Source organism: Neoarius graeffei, chromosome 15, assembly GCF_027579695.1.
Source record: "Neoarius graeffei isolate fNeoGra1 chromosome 15, fNeoGra1.pri, whole genome shotgun sequence".
NCBI classification, from domain to species: domain Eukaryota; kingdom Metazoa; phylum Chordata; class Actinopteri; order Siluriformes; family Ariidae; genus Neoarius; species Neoarius graeffei.
The window spans coordinates 33,076,457-33,090,371 of record NC_083583.1 but is presented as its reverse complement, the minus strand read 5'-3'; the positions used below and the strand labels follow the sequence as shown (position 1 = coordinate 33,090,371).

The window sequence follows — 13,915 nt, the reverse complement described above, 5'->3', positions numbered from 1 at the left end:
TGTTCACAGACGCTCTCCATCCAATCTGGCTGAGCTTGAGCTATTTTGCAAAGAAGAATGGGCAAAAATTTCAGTGTCTAGATGTGCAAAGCTGGTAGAGACATACCACAAAAGACTTGCAGCTGTAATTGCAGCAAAAGGTGGCTCTACAAAGTATTGACGCAGAGGGGGCTGAATACTAATGCACATCACATTTTTTCAGGTTTTTATTTGTTTAAAATTTTGAAGACCATTTATCATTTTCGTTTCACTTCACAATTATGTGCTACTCTGTGTTGGTCTATCACGTAAAATCTCAATAAAAAACTTTTAAGTTCGTGGTTGTAAGGTGGAAAAATGTGAAAAAGTTCAAGGGGTATGAATACTTTTGCAAGGCACTGTAGGCACACTTTATAATATGTTATTGTTTCTGTAGGAACAGCTCATTCACAGGGATTTGGACTTCACATGAACAAACTTTTAAAAATCATCGGTGTGGTGAAGTTTTTTGTTTGGAGACATTTATTTCACATTTATCCAGTGTCAGTTCTTTGTAACAGGCAGAAGTAAAAAGGTATCATTGAGATTGCCAACAAATTCAGGACAGAGGAGTTTATGCTTTTCAGGTTCTCTGTAGCTTGGATCAAGAACTAACTTGTTTCACCAACATTCTGGAACATTAAATGGATAAAAAGCATCACTGTCGTTCTTTAATGAATATTATTATATGGCACGAGCTTGTTCCGGTAAAATCGTGCACTCTGATTGGTTCCTTGGCGGGTGGTATTTTCCCTGTAATGCCCGTGGGCGATTACAGACTTTCTTTCCAAGGCGCTGGCTTTCAATGTTGCAAAAAACAAACAAAAGCAACAAAAAAAGATTAATTGGAAATCAAAACTGAATAAAAAATGTCCGAAACACAAAAGACAAACAAGAGTCACTAAACCCCGACACACACGGGCGACTTCTTGTTGCAAGTGTATTGCAATTCTTGGACGCAAGTTTCCCCTGTAGAGGAGCTGCGTGTGTGCGTTATCTGCGACCAGTGGGCGATTTGGGGAGGGGGATGCAAGTCACGTGGAAATCACGTGACTACTTCGCAGCTGGGGAGGTGATCGCTTCGTCATCGCAAAGACACGCACAGGCAGTGATATCTCTGCAACAAGTCAGTGACTGCCGATTTGTTCGTAGCAGAATATCAAGCATGTTTGATACCTTCGATCTGTCGCAAGCAACAACAACAGCAAAAAAAAATTGCTGTCGCAAATATCCGCACACGAAGCAATTTTTCGCTTGCGTCAAAAAATTGCACGACCAAGCGACGGAAAATTGCCCGTGTGCACTGGGCTAAAGTTATTGAAAAAACTAGATAGAACTCGACGCCAACAGCATCAATGGGGATGCCTCCGCCTGGTAGACTACACGCCTTATTAAGTTGTGATTTGGGGATGGACATTTAACCTCACAGTAATCTTGACCTGTGACCTTTTAACCTCAAAATCTAATCAGTTCATGTTTGCCCCAAAGCGCACAAATGGTGAAAGTTTGGTGAAATTCCTTGCATGAGCCTTTGAGATATCGTGTTCACAAGGTTTCGGGACGGACGCACGCACGGACAGACGGACAACCCGAAAACATAATGCCTCCTGCACCTTACAGTGGCGGAGGCATAATGAGCAATGAAGAGCATTCAGAAACCGCTAACCGAAATTCAGTTTTGAAACCGCTAGCTGTTTATTCTGCATGCATGACTCAACTACGTTACAAATATGACGTGACTGAAAGCAGCGTCACGCCACATTATAATGACCATTTTAATCTTAGAAATAAAAAAGCCATATAATATACTCCTTATTACCTCACTTGCGCAGTCTTTACAGGAAAATATCAGACCTCTGACTTTTTGTACAGACCCCGCCTACGGCTCGGTCCGTACGGTCAAAACCTCGGTCTGATATTTTCCTGTAAAGACCTCGTGCTCAGTTAATAAGTAGTTAATAAATTGCATAAATTGAGCTGTGCTATTATTGGGAAATAATCAACAATGGGATAATCACAGTAACACCACTTTGGCCATATCATACCACTCTGATGTGGACTGTGTTCCAATAACAGCCCGTCCTCTCAACTATTTTAATCTTTATATATATTAGTGTAAATACATGTAGTGAAGATCATGAGAATGGGGATGAGAGTGTAGTGAAGATGCAAGGAGCAGACGTAAAGAAAGTTGGTGAATTCGAGTACCTGGGGTCAACTGTGCAGGAAAATGGGGGCTGCGATAGTGAGGTGAGAGAGAGAGTGCAGGCAGGGTGGAGCAGTTGGAGAAGGTTTTCGGGAGTCATTTGTGATAGGAAAGTCCCAGCAAAAGTGAAAGGTAAGATGTATAAGACAGTAGTGAGACCAGCTGTGATGTCTGGATTGGAGACCGTACCCTTAACGAAGATACAGGAGGCAAAGTTGGAAATGGCGGAGTTGAGGATGTTAAGGTTTGCGATGGGAGGTTGGACAGGATAAGGAACGAGCACATCAGAGGGACAGCACATGTGGAGAGCTTGGGAATTAAGCTAAAGCTAGCCGCACACTACGCCGATTTTCAGCGTACCGAGCCAACTGAAGTCGCGAGTCAGGCGTAAAGACTAGTTTTCGATGGTACCGACTCATCTCACAGCCGATTCGAAAAACTAATCGGGAGCCAGACTGATCGGCGAGAGTCGCTAGCAATAGCCAATCATATCTTTCGCATATAACACGTGACATCATTAAACACAATTTATAGCGCGAGAAATACGTGTTGGTAGCACCTAATGCAGGTATATACTGTAATTCCATAGACTGAAGCTTTATCCATAGACACAGTGGGCTGGAAAGCCACTTTGCTCAAGTTGTGTGGCTGAATTCCAAATCGCTTTAACTCCCCGATATAAGTGCACTATTTAAGGTTGGAAATAATAGCTCATGCAGCCTACATATTCCATGTTGTGTCATTTGTAATTCAGCCTGTAGCATCTTCAAGTGTTGGATTTAACAGTAACTATATCCAATAGCCAATCACAAAGCTATTAAGTTGTCACGTGTCACTTCAATCGCGACTGCACTCGTCAACAGTCGGGGGATATGTGCGTGCCCTGTCGGGAGTCGGCTCTGAAATGGGTCGGTTCGGTACCGCGTGGATCGCCGTAGTGTGCGGCTAGCTTAAGAGAGATGAGACTGAGATGGTATGGGCACATCCTGAGAAGAGATACAGAGCATGTTGGAAGGAGAATGTTGAGGATGGAGCTGCCAGGCAAACGAAAACGAGGAAGGCCAAAGAGGAGATACATGGATGTGGTGAGAGAGGACATGAAAGTGGCAGGTGTGGTAGAGAAGGATGCGGAAGACAGGGAGCAACGGAGATGAAAGATCCGCTGTGGCGACCCCTAATCGGGAGCAGCCAAAAGAAGAAGACGACACGTAGTGAAGATCTGTAGAAGTTTATTGACTAAGTAGAGCCACCTGCTGGCCAGAAACAGTACTACAATATAATGAAATCTCTCTTTTCACCATCATGTTCTGCTCACTACTAAGAAACCGATGTGAATAAAAGTGTGATATGAAACCATGTCAATAAAAGACTTTTCTATTTTTATGCCTCCACCACCTTAAGGTGCAGGAGTCATTATGTTTTCGGGTTGTCCGTCTGTCCGTGCGTCCATCCATCCGTCCCGAAACCTTGTGAACACGATATCTCAAAGGCTAATGAAAGGAATTTCACCGAACTTTCACCATTTGTGCGCTTTGGGACAAACATGAACTGATTAGATTTTGAGATCAAAAGGTCTAAGGTCAAGGTCACTGTGAGGTCAAATGTCTGTCCGAAAACCTTGTGAACACAATATCTCCAAGGCTGATACAAGTAATTTCACCAGATCAAGATTACTGTGAGGTCAAATGTCCATCCCCAAATCATAACTTAATAAGGCGTGTAGTCTACCGGGCGGAGGCATCCTCATCGACGCCATTGCCATCAAGTTCTATCTAGTGCATACCTGCTTTCCAACAGCGTTCTTCAGTGGATAGATGGCAAAGTGAATGTAGAGGTAGAACTCCAGATTCTGTACAGCAGGGTCACTGTCACGGACGTGTTCAGGCACGTTTTCTGTCCATAGATCGAAGAAAGCCTTCATGTCTCCATCATCAAATGAGCTGAGCAGATCTTTCTGCAGATGGAGAAAACGTTCGCATAAAACGATGTGTCTGAAAAAACATGAACACGGACGAGTGAACAGCTCACAGGTCCTCCAGTGCACACACGCCTACCACACTTTCATTTTCTATCCAAAAATGATGGCTATAATAGTTTTAAAAAATCTAAAGTTATGTCACAAATCAGAGACTTGGTGAGCATGGAGTACACTCGTACTCCACTGGAGGTGGTTAGAGGTAATCTCATCTCATCTCATTATCTCTAGCCGCTTTATCCTTCTACAGGGTCGCAGACAAACTGGAGCCTATCCCAGCTGACTACGGGCGAAAGGCGGGGTACACCCTGGACAAGTCGCCAGGTCATCACAGGGCTGACACATAGACACAGACAACCATTCACACTCACATTCACACCTACGGTCAATTTAGAGTCACCAGTTAACCTAACCTGCATGTCTTTGGACTGTGGGGGAAACCGGAGCACCCGGAGGAAACCCACGCAGACACGGGGAGAACATGCAAACTCCGCACAGAAAGGCCCTCGCCGGCCATGGGGCTCGAACCCGGACCTTCTTAGAGGTAATCTGTTATTGCAAAATTATTTGAGTTGAGTTATATCTGTGAAGAATCTCAGTCATCCAGGTACATAGTAATCTGTGGTTGGTAGATTACTATGTACCTGGATGACTGAGATTCTTCACAGATATGTTTCGACGCACTTTGGGATGAGATCCCTTCGACTGGTGCGGGAGTATGAGAGGACTTCCAGAAAACTGGCAGACATCTTAGCCAGAGAGGATCGTTCATTTTTGTCAACCTGGAACGACCATCACTGAAGACACTGTGGGTGTCTAAGACATCTTTTATCAGCCACCTACAATGCAGCCATCAGCATTCTGATTCGGATTCCATGATGATCCATGAGAGGATAGATACTGGATACTCCCTATTAGTCAGACAGAACTGAGGATGCCTTTAGGATGAGAGGTGAAACGTTTTCAAGAATCTTCAAGCAAGTCCAGTTGCTCTCTTCTACCAATCACAGAGTTGAGTTATCGCTACACTACAGACATAAAGGTCTGAAAGTACAAATATAGTGCACAATTTGAGTCAAAGCCTTAAGCCTAAGCGCTCACTCCCTCACATGCTGTCTCACTCACTCCTGTGCTTCTCTAACGCTACGTTCACACTGCAAGGCTTAATGCTCAATTCCGATTTTTTTGTGAAATCCGATTTTTTTGTGAGGTCGTTCACATTAACAAATATATGCGACTTGTATGTGATCCTCAGTATGAACGAAAAGCGACCTAAAAAAGTGTTCCGCATGCGCATTGCAGGATACGACGACGTCACACGCAGTGAGCATGGCCAGTGTTTACGGAAGTAAAACCGCCCGGTTGCGGTATGACCCATCCAATCTAGCTTGAATAGCTGCATCCCCCCAAATGGAAATCAGCTCCCTAACCTCTGCGTCCTTCCATTGAGAAGATTCTGAACCTTCACAGCCCGAAGCGTCCCTCGCATTGATGTCATGCGCAGGGGCGCAGATACGTTTTTTGAACTGGGAGGGACAAAAAACTGGGGGGGACAAAGCTGCCAGCAAACCAACCCCAACCCCGATATGCCTGTCAAACTTGTTGTTAGTAACCATAGCAACCAAGCTCGAGCTCACAACCTGTGCAGTCTGCGCAGCTCAACCAACCGAATATCAGTCTTTGTTTTATGTGAGTTGTTGCAACTATGTATACACTGCTGTGCACCTCAATAAACCGAATGGTAATTAGTCTTTTGATTTTTCCGTGAGGTTTGCCTTATACAAAGAAAGACAGCATAGACGTTTTTTCCTCCCTATAAGTGGGGGGGACCGAACGAGGTGAATTTAAATCTGGGTGGGACGAGTCTCCCCCTCTATCTGCGCCCGTGATTATGCGCCATGTTGTTGTAACTTTTTTTGAGAGACCCGCCGCCTACTTCAGCGCAGAATAGTGACGTTTGTGGCTTGTTGATGACGTGTAAGTCGGATGAATGCGACCTGGCGGTTCAGACTGAAGTCGCATATGAAAAGAGCGGATAGGAATCGGAATTAGGACCACATATCCAAACGGCCTGGGTCGGATTTGAAAAAATCGGATCTGTGTCGTTCATATTGTCAATAAAAGATCGGATACAGGTCACATATGGGCGAAAAGATCGGATTTGAGTCACTTCAGCCTGCAGTGTGAACGTAGCCTAAAACCTCTAACTCAGTGGGCCTCAAAGGGGCGTCTGTTTACTTACAGCAGTAGAAATGACAATCCACTATTATCAATTTATTATATGTACTATATAGTGTTCTGATTGTTATTAGCCTGTTTGACTGGTCACCTCTACTACCTGCGTTTAATCCTATTCTCAGTTATAGATAAAGAAATACAACCCCAATTCCAAAAAAAGTTGGGACTCTGTGTAAAACATAAATAAAAACAGAATATAAAGATTTGCAAATCATGGAAACCCTATATTTCATTGAAAATACAAAGACAACATATCAAATGTTGAAACTGAGAAATTTTATTGTTTTTTGAAAAATATATGCCCATTTTGAATTTGATGTCTGCAACGTGTTTCAGAAGAGTTGGGACGGGGCAATGAAAGACTGAAAAAGTTGTGTAATGCAAAAAAAAAAAAAACCCACCACCCTAATTTAGTTAATTGACAACAGGTCAGTAACATGATCGGGTATAAAAAGAGCATCCCAGAGAGGCGGAGTCTCTCAGAAGTAAAGATGGGGAGGGGTTCACCGCCCTGTGAAAGACTGCATCATGGGCAAACAGTGCAACAATTTCAGAGTAACGTTCCTCAATGTAAAATTGCAAAGAATTTGGGGATCACATCATCTGTGGTACATAATGTTATTTAAAAGGTTCAGAGAATCTGGAGAAATCTCTGTATGCAAGAGACAAGGCTGAAAACTGACATTAGATGCCTGTGATCTTCAGGCTCTCAGGAGACACTGCATTAAAAGCAGACACGTGTCTGTAGTGGAAATCACTGTATGGGCTCAGGAACACTTCAGAAAACCATCGTGTGTGAAAACAGTTCATTACTGCATCCACAAATGCAAGTTAAAACCAGATATAAACAACATCCAGAAACACCGCCACCTTCTCTGAGCCCGAACTCTTTTACGATGGACTGAGGCAAAGGGGAAAATTGTCCCGAATCTAAAGTAGAAATTCTTTTTAGAAATCTTGGACGCCACGTCCTACAGGCTAAAGAGGAGAGGGACCATCCGGCTTATTATCAGCGCACAGTTCAAAAGCCAGCATCTGTGATGGTATGAGGGTGCATTGATTAGTGCACATGCCATGAGTAGCTTGTACATCTGGGAAGGCATCACTAATGCTGAATGATATATACAAGTTTCAGAGCAATATGCTGCCATCCAGACAAAATCTTTTCCAGGGAAGGCCTTCCTTCTTTCAGTAAGACAATGCCAAACCGCTTTCAGCACATATTCAGACTGCATGGCTCGGTAGTAAAAGAGTCTGGGTGCTAAACTGGCCTGCCTGCAGTCCAGACCTGTCTCCCATTTAAAACATTTGGCGCATTATGAAGCGTAAAATGCGACACAGGAGACCCTGAACTGTTGAGCAACTGAAATTATATATCAGGCAAGAATGGGACAACATTTCTCTTTCAAAACTACTGTACATCAACTGGTCTCCTCAGTTCCCAAACATTTACAGAGTGTTGTTAAAAGTAGTGATGCGACACAGTGGTAAACATGCCCCTGTCCCAACTTTTTTTAAATGTGCTGCTGACATCAAATTCAAAATGAGCATGTATTTTAAAAAAAAAACAATACAATTTCTGTCTCAACATTTGATCTGTTGTCTTTGTACTATTTTCAATGAACTATGGAGTTTCCATGATTTGCATATTATCACATTCTTGTTTTTATTTACGTTTACACAGCATCCCAACTTTTTTGGAATTGGGGTTGTAATATAAACATCAATGTACAATATATAAATAATGTCAACCTAAACTGGGTGGAAAGTTCAGGGGGAAAAAAGCTCTATGGCTCTAGTAAATAGGCAAAATATTATTGTACACATTTAAATAATGTTCATACATACAGTAAAATAAGTCTGTACTGAAGGGGCCCCTGGAATTTAGTTTACAGTTCAAAGGGTCCCTGACAACACAAAGTCTGAGGACCCCTGCTCTAACTTAACAAGGATCTTATCCTTGACTTGCAAGTGACGTCAAAGCAAAATAGAAACCCAGATGTCGGCCATGTTGGTGGAGATACAAATGCGGGGTCAAGCGACATTCCATACAAAACATAGTCACGCGTGCGCAACTCTCTTTGTTTTTCCACTGCTTTAAGTGTTCTTTTAGCTCTGCCATATCTTTGTGCTGTATATGGGTGTGGTCACAACAGTACTCGTGACCGTGGCACGTTCAGATTTTTTAGAATTCCATGTGTGATTCGGAAAGAGGGCGAGGAAACTCTGAGGCTTAGTACAGAGAGGAGACGAGCACAGCTGAACAACATCGGCAGGGCTGATCTAATAGAGGCTAAAACCAAAACAGCTCGTGTTTGTAGTAATCATTTTATCTCAGATGAGATTCAAAAGCTTTCTCAATAATATCAGTTCAAGTGTTAATCACCACACACTTCATTTGTTCAGCAAATATACAACCCCGATTCCAAAAAAGTTGGGACAAAGTACAAATTGTGAATAAAAACGGAATGCAATGATGTGGAAGTTTCAAAATTCCATATTTTATTCAGAATAGAACATAGATGACATATCAAATGTTTAAACTGAGAAAATGTATCATTTAAAGAGAAAAATTAGGTGATTTTAAATTTCATGACAACAACACATCTCAAAAAAGTTGGGACAAGGCCATGCTTACCACTGTGAGACATCCCCTTTTCTCTTTACAACAGTCTGTAAACGTCTGGGGACTGAGGAGACAAGTTGCTCAAGTTTAGGGATAGGAATGTTAACCCATTCTTGTCTAATGTAGGATTCTAGTTGCTCAACTGTCTTAGGTCTTTTTTGTCGTATCTTCCATTTTATGACGCACCAAATGTTTTCTATGGGTGAAAGATCTGGACTGCAGGCTGGCCAGTTCAGTACCCGGACCCTTCTTCTACACAGCCATGATGCTGTAATTGATGCAGTATGTGGTTTGGCATTGTCAAGTTGGAAAATGCAAGGTGTTCCCTGAAAGAGAACTGGATGGGAGTCTGGATGGGAGCATATGTTGCTCTAGAACCTGGATATACTTTTAGCATTGATGGTGTCTTTCCAGATGTGTAAGCTGCCCATGCCACACGCACTAATGCAACCCCATGCCATCAGAGATGCAGGCTTCTGAACTGAGCGCTGATAACAACTTGGGTCGTCCTTCTCCTCTTTAGTCCGAATGACACGGCGTCCCTGATTTCCATAAAGAACTTCAAATTTTGATTTGTCTGACCACAGAACAGTTTTCCACTTTGCCACAGTCCATTTTAAATGAGCCTTGGCCCAGAGAAGACGTCTGAGCTTCTGGATCATGTTTAGATACGGCTGCTTCTTTGAACTATAGAGCTTTAGCTGGCAACGGCGGATGGCACGGTGAATTGTGTTCACAGATAATGTTCTCTGGAAATATTCCTGAGCCCATTTTGTGATTTCCAATACAGAAGCATGCCTGTATGTGATGCAGTGCCGTCTAAGGGCCCGAAGATCACGGGCACCCAGTATGGTTTTCCAGCCTTGACCCTTACGCACAGAGATTCTTCCAGATTCTCTGAATCTTTTGATGATATTATGCACTGTAGATGATGATATGTTCAAACTCTTTGCAATTTTACACTGTCGAACTCCTTTCTGATATTGCTCCACTATTTGTCGGCGCAGAATTAGGGGGATTGGTGATCCTCTTCCCATCTTTACTTCTGAGAGCCGCTGCCACTCCAAGATGCTCTTTTTATACCCAGTCATGTTAATGACCTATTGCCAATTGACCTAATGAGTTGCAATTTGGTCCTCCAGCTGTTCCTTTTTTGTACCTTTAACTTTTCCAGCCTCTTATTGCCACTGTCCCAACTTTTTTGAGATGTGTTGCTGTCATGAAATTTCAAATGAGCCAATATTTGGCATGAAATTTCAAAATGTTTCACTTTCGACATTTGATATGTTGTCTATGTTCTATTGTGAATACAATATCAGTTTTTGAGATTTGTAAATTATTGCATTCCGTTTTTATTTACAATTTGTACTTTGTCCCAACTTTTTTGGAATCGGGGTTATAGTTGATCACCTGATCTTCTTACTGTCCTATGTGTCCCCGTGTTTCTTACTGTAATACCGCCGCCGTGTTTAGATGGTAATATGATGAAGCTGCAGGATGAAGGACTGTAAACGTAGCATAATTGCTCTTACCTGTACGGTTGATGGTTTGGAGTCTTCGGCTGAACTGCTGTATATTTTTGGCACAGGTTTTCCTTTGCTCTTGCATTCCTTCTCAAATATCTTCAGTGTTTCCTCGAGCTCACAGAACTCCAGGTACTAGAGATTACAAACACATCCAATCACATATCTGAACATGTCCTTTTACGACCGTGTAAAATAACACGCTGTTTAACATGCAGAGGATTGTTTCTCTACTCATTTCATAAAACCACCAGCATGAATATGCAAATTAGGAGGTACCTCCAATGTAAAGGTCCTCCTTTACATTAGTGAGCATTAGCTTACTAATTGCTAGTAAACTACCTCATATTAGCCACAGGTCGATACGGACGAGTCGGGTTTCAGGATCAGAGTCTTGATTTACATTCTCAGTTTCATCATGTTCTCATGACTACCGCCATCCATTCATCACTAACATTAAATAAATGGATTTGCATGAAAATTCATTTGTTATCCTCTAATAATTTACATACTGACCTAATTGGTTGGATTAAACCCTATTTTGTGACATCACAAACCGCTGATTAGTTTTATGCACTTGTTAGTATTAAGTCAATTTTTTTTCTATTTAAAAAAGAATCTGTAGCGAATTTCATTCAGGGTGGCACGGTGGTGTAGTGGTTAGCGCTGTCGCCTCACAGCAAGAAGGTCCGGGTTCGAGCCCCATGGCCGGTGAGGGCCTTTCTGTGTGGAGTTTGCATGTTCTCCCCGTGTCCGCGTGGGTTTCCTCCGGGTGCTCCGGTTTCCCCCACAGTCCAAAGACATGCAGGTTAGGTTAACTGGTGACTCTAAATTGACCGTAGGTGTGAATGTGAGTGTGAATGGTTGTCTGTGTCTATGTGTCAGCCCTGTGATGACCTGGCGACTTGTCCAGGGTGTACCCCGCCTTTCGCCCGTAGTCAGCTGGGATAGGCTCCAGCTCGCCTGCGACCCTGTAGAAGGATAAAGCAGCTAGAGATGAGAGATGAGGGAATTTCATTCAAACATCCAAATTTATAGAATGAAAATAAGCACAGAAAAGGATTGTAAACATTTATATCATTCTGTAGATTTCAGGGAGAATTTCAAGTCCACCAACACCTTAGTGATGTTTCTTTACAATTAGATTCCACTCACTAAAGGTACAACAGAAGTTAGGCTTATTTCTCACACTGTAAGACAAATTAATAATCCAGGAAATGAATTACTAAAAAAAAAAGTTCATTAGTTGTGTATAAACCTACTTCTCTGATCATCAGTAAGAAATCTGCTTCATTTGCCAAGACGTCCCCCATCTCTGGACAGTTTCTAGAGCTCACGTATCCACGGTCTGATAAACACAAGGGCTCCAGTTTGTTCCCGACAATAACTGAAATAAATGTAGAGTGAGTGATACAGTAGTGAGGTCAACTACATTAGAAATCTGATCTAAAAATTAAAAAAAAAAAAAACACACTGGAGCAGAATACAAATAAAGATGGATTACAGGGGGGAAAAACCAAGAACATCAGGATTTCTTTAAATTGTGAACAAGTAATGCAGTACATTGTTTTAAAAACACAGCTGAAAATTAGCAGTGGGCAATAGGACAAAAATATATCACAATGCTCAGTTTTTTTTCTACAAAGCCTACGCAACATGTATCATGATGTAGCGGCCAGTAATACAGCCACAAAAACCTGAGGACAACTGCATGTTTATTTCTTGGAAGGAAAATGTATTATTTAACAGTGGGGGGGGGGGGGGGGGGGGGGATAAGAAATTCATTTAAACATTCAGTAAAAATTAGCATCACTTCAGTTGCTTCCTATCAGTTTGTATTATTTTTTTTCTTTTTTTTAAAGATATGTTATCTGTAATAGATCAGAAAAGTGTATTGGGATATAATTCATCACAATATGAATATTATATTGTTATATTGCCCAGCACTACAGAACTTACCCAACAATGAATCACTATTCAAGATCAGTCTTTTTTTTTAAATCATTGCACATGGTTAAAGGTGCCGGCTCACCCTTCCCAGAATGCAGTTACTTGTTTTTGTTTACATACGGGCCACTGTGTTTTGGAAGCACATGACTACTACTCTGCTAGCTCTTTGTGCAGCAAAACTTCCGCAAAGTCACTGTGAGCAATCCCTTCAAAACCCAGCTCAAACTTTTTCTTCATCTACGTGTAATACATGGAACACAATATGCCTTATCTTTTCTTTCCTTCGCAGCTGGTTACAATTTACGTTACAATTTAAGATCTATGGCCGAGGACATCACTGAAGCGTTGCAGATTGTTTGTGGAATATCACTAGCAGTGAAAATGGGTACTCGCGTCTTGGTGCAGAGGATTCTGGGAAGGGTGAGCCGGCTCCTTTACAAATCAGGAGATTGGCAGATTGCGGCTCTGATCACAACCAAGTGTCGACTCTTTAGAATCTCAATTATTACGTTATAAAATGTACTGTATTTAACAAAAACAGTAAGCATTCATTTATTAATGCTATTGTGCTGCTGCGTTTGTACTCCATTATGAAGGTTTATTATAATAATATAGGCGATCTATTTTATTATAGTTACTGTATCTGTCTATCCTTAAAACTGATCATCTGCACTCAAAAGACACAGCTGAAAGTCAAACACACAACTCATGATTCACACAAATGAACAGCTCAGATGGTGAATTTTTTTGGGGGGGAGAAGCATTTAAGCAGTTACTAAAAATATACTAATGAATAAATAAGAAATTACATCACCTACATTTGCAAAAAAAGAAATGTACCTCATAATTTAGAGTGAGGTAAAAACCCAAACGAGTCGGATCAAAGAGTCGATTCGATGGCATACGATGCAATTCCCTCCAAAAGCCTTGTTCTAATGACTCTCTCTGTATTTATTTAATGTACTGTTATTTTGATTAATTCTGTGTATTGGACCACATTTCATGACTTTAACCTGTAAATATTGGGATCTCTGATTTCTCAAAATGTTAAATTTAAACATTATTCCTAATGTTTAAACAGCTGTGGCGTTGTTGTAAACAATAGGTTTACGGTGGTTTTAGCCCCCAGTGGATTTCTCCCCAGTGCATTAGCCCCAAAGTGTATTCCCTCCCAGTGCATTAGCCCCCCAGTGGATTAGGACCCCCCGTGTATTCCCTCCCAGTGTATTAGCCCACCACCCAGTGCATTAGCCCCCCAATGTATTAGCCCCCTCCCCACCCAGTGGGTTAGCCCCCCAGTGGATTAGCCCCCCCACCCACCCAGTGCATTAGCCCCCCCAGTGGATTAGTGCCCCCCCCACCCAGTGCATTAGCGCTCC

At 42.1% G+C, this 13,915-nt stretch overlaps 1 protein-coding gene across 8 annotated transcripts in view; it reads right to left on the bottom strand.

The window, feature by feature from the left end:
- Positions 1 to 13,915, bottom strand: part of LOC132899354 (lisH domain-containing protein ARMC9) — a 122,400-nt gene that overhangs the window by 101,842 nt on the left and 6,643 nt on the right. For 7 of the 8 annotated variants that reach the window (XM_060941151.1, XM_060941149.1, XM_060941150.1 and 4 more), the window contains 3 exons: positions 11,849 to 11,973; positions 10,596 to 10,721; positions 4,008 to 4,178 (listed from right to left, as the gene is read on the bottom strand). In XM_060941151.1, the coding sequence (XP_060797134.1) occupies positions 4,008 to 4,178; positions 10,596 to 10,721; positions 11,849 to 11,899 (348 nt within the window). In that variant the 5' untranslated portion in view covers positions 11,900 to 11,973. Of the gene's footprint in view, positions 1 to 4,007; positions 4,179 to 10,595; positions 10,722 to 11,848; positions 11,974 to 13,376; positions 13,629 to 13,915 lie in introns of those variants that run through there. The other variant, XM_060941153.1, reaches the window with a different exon arrangement.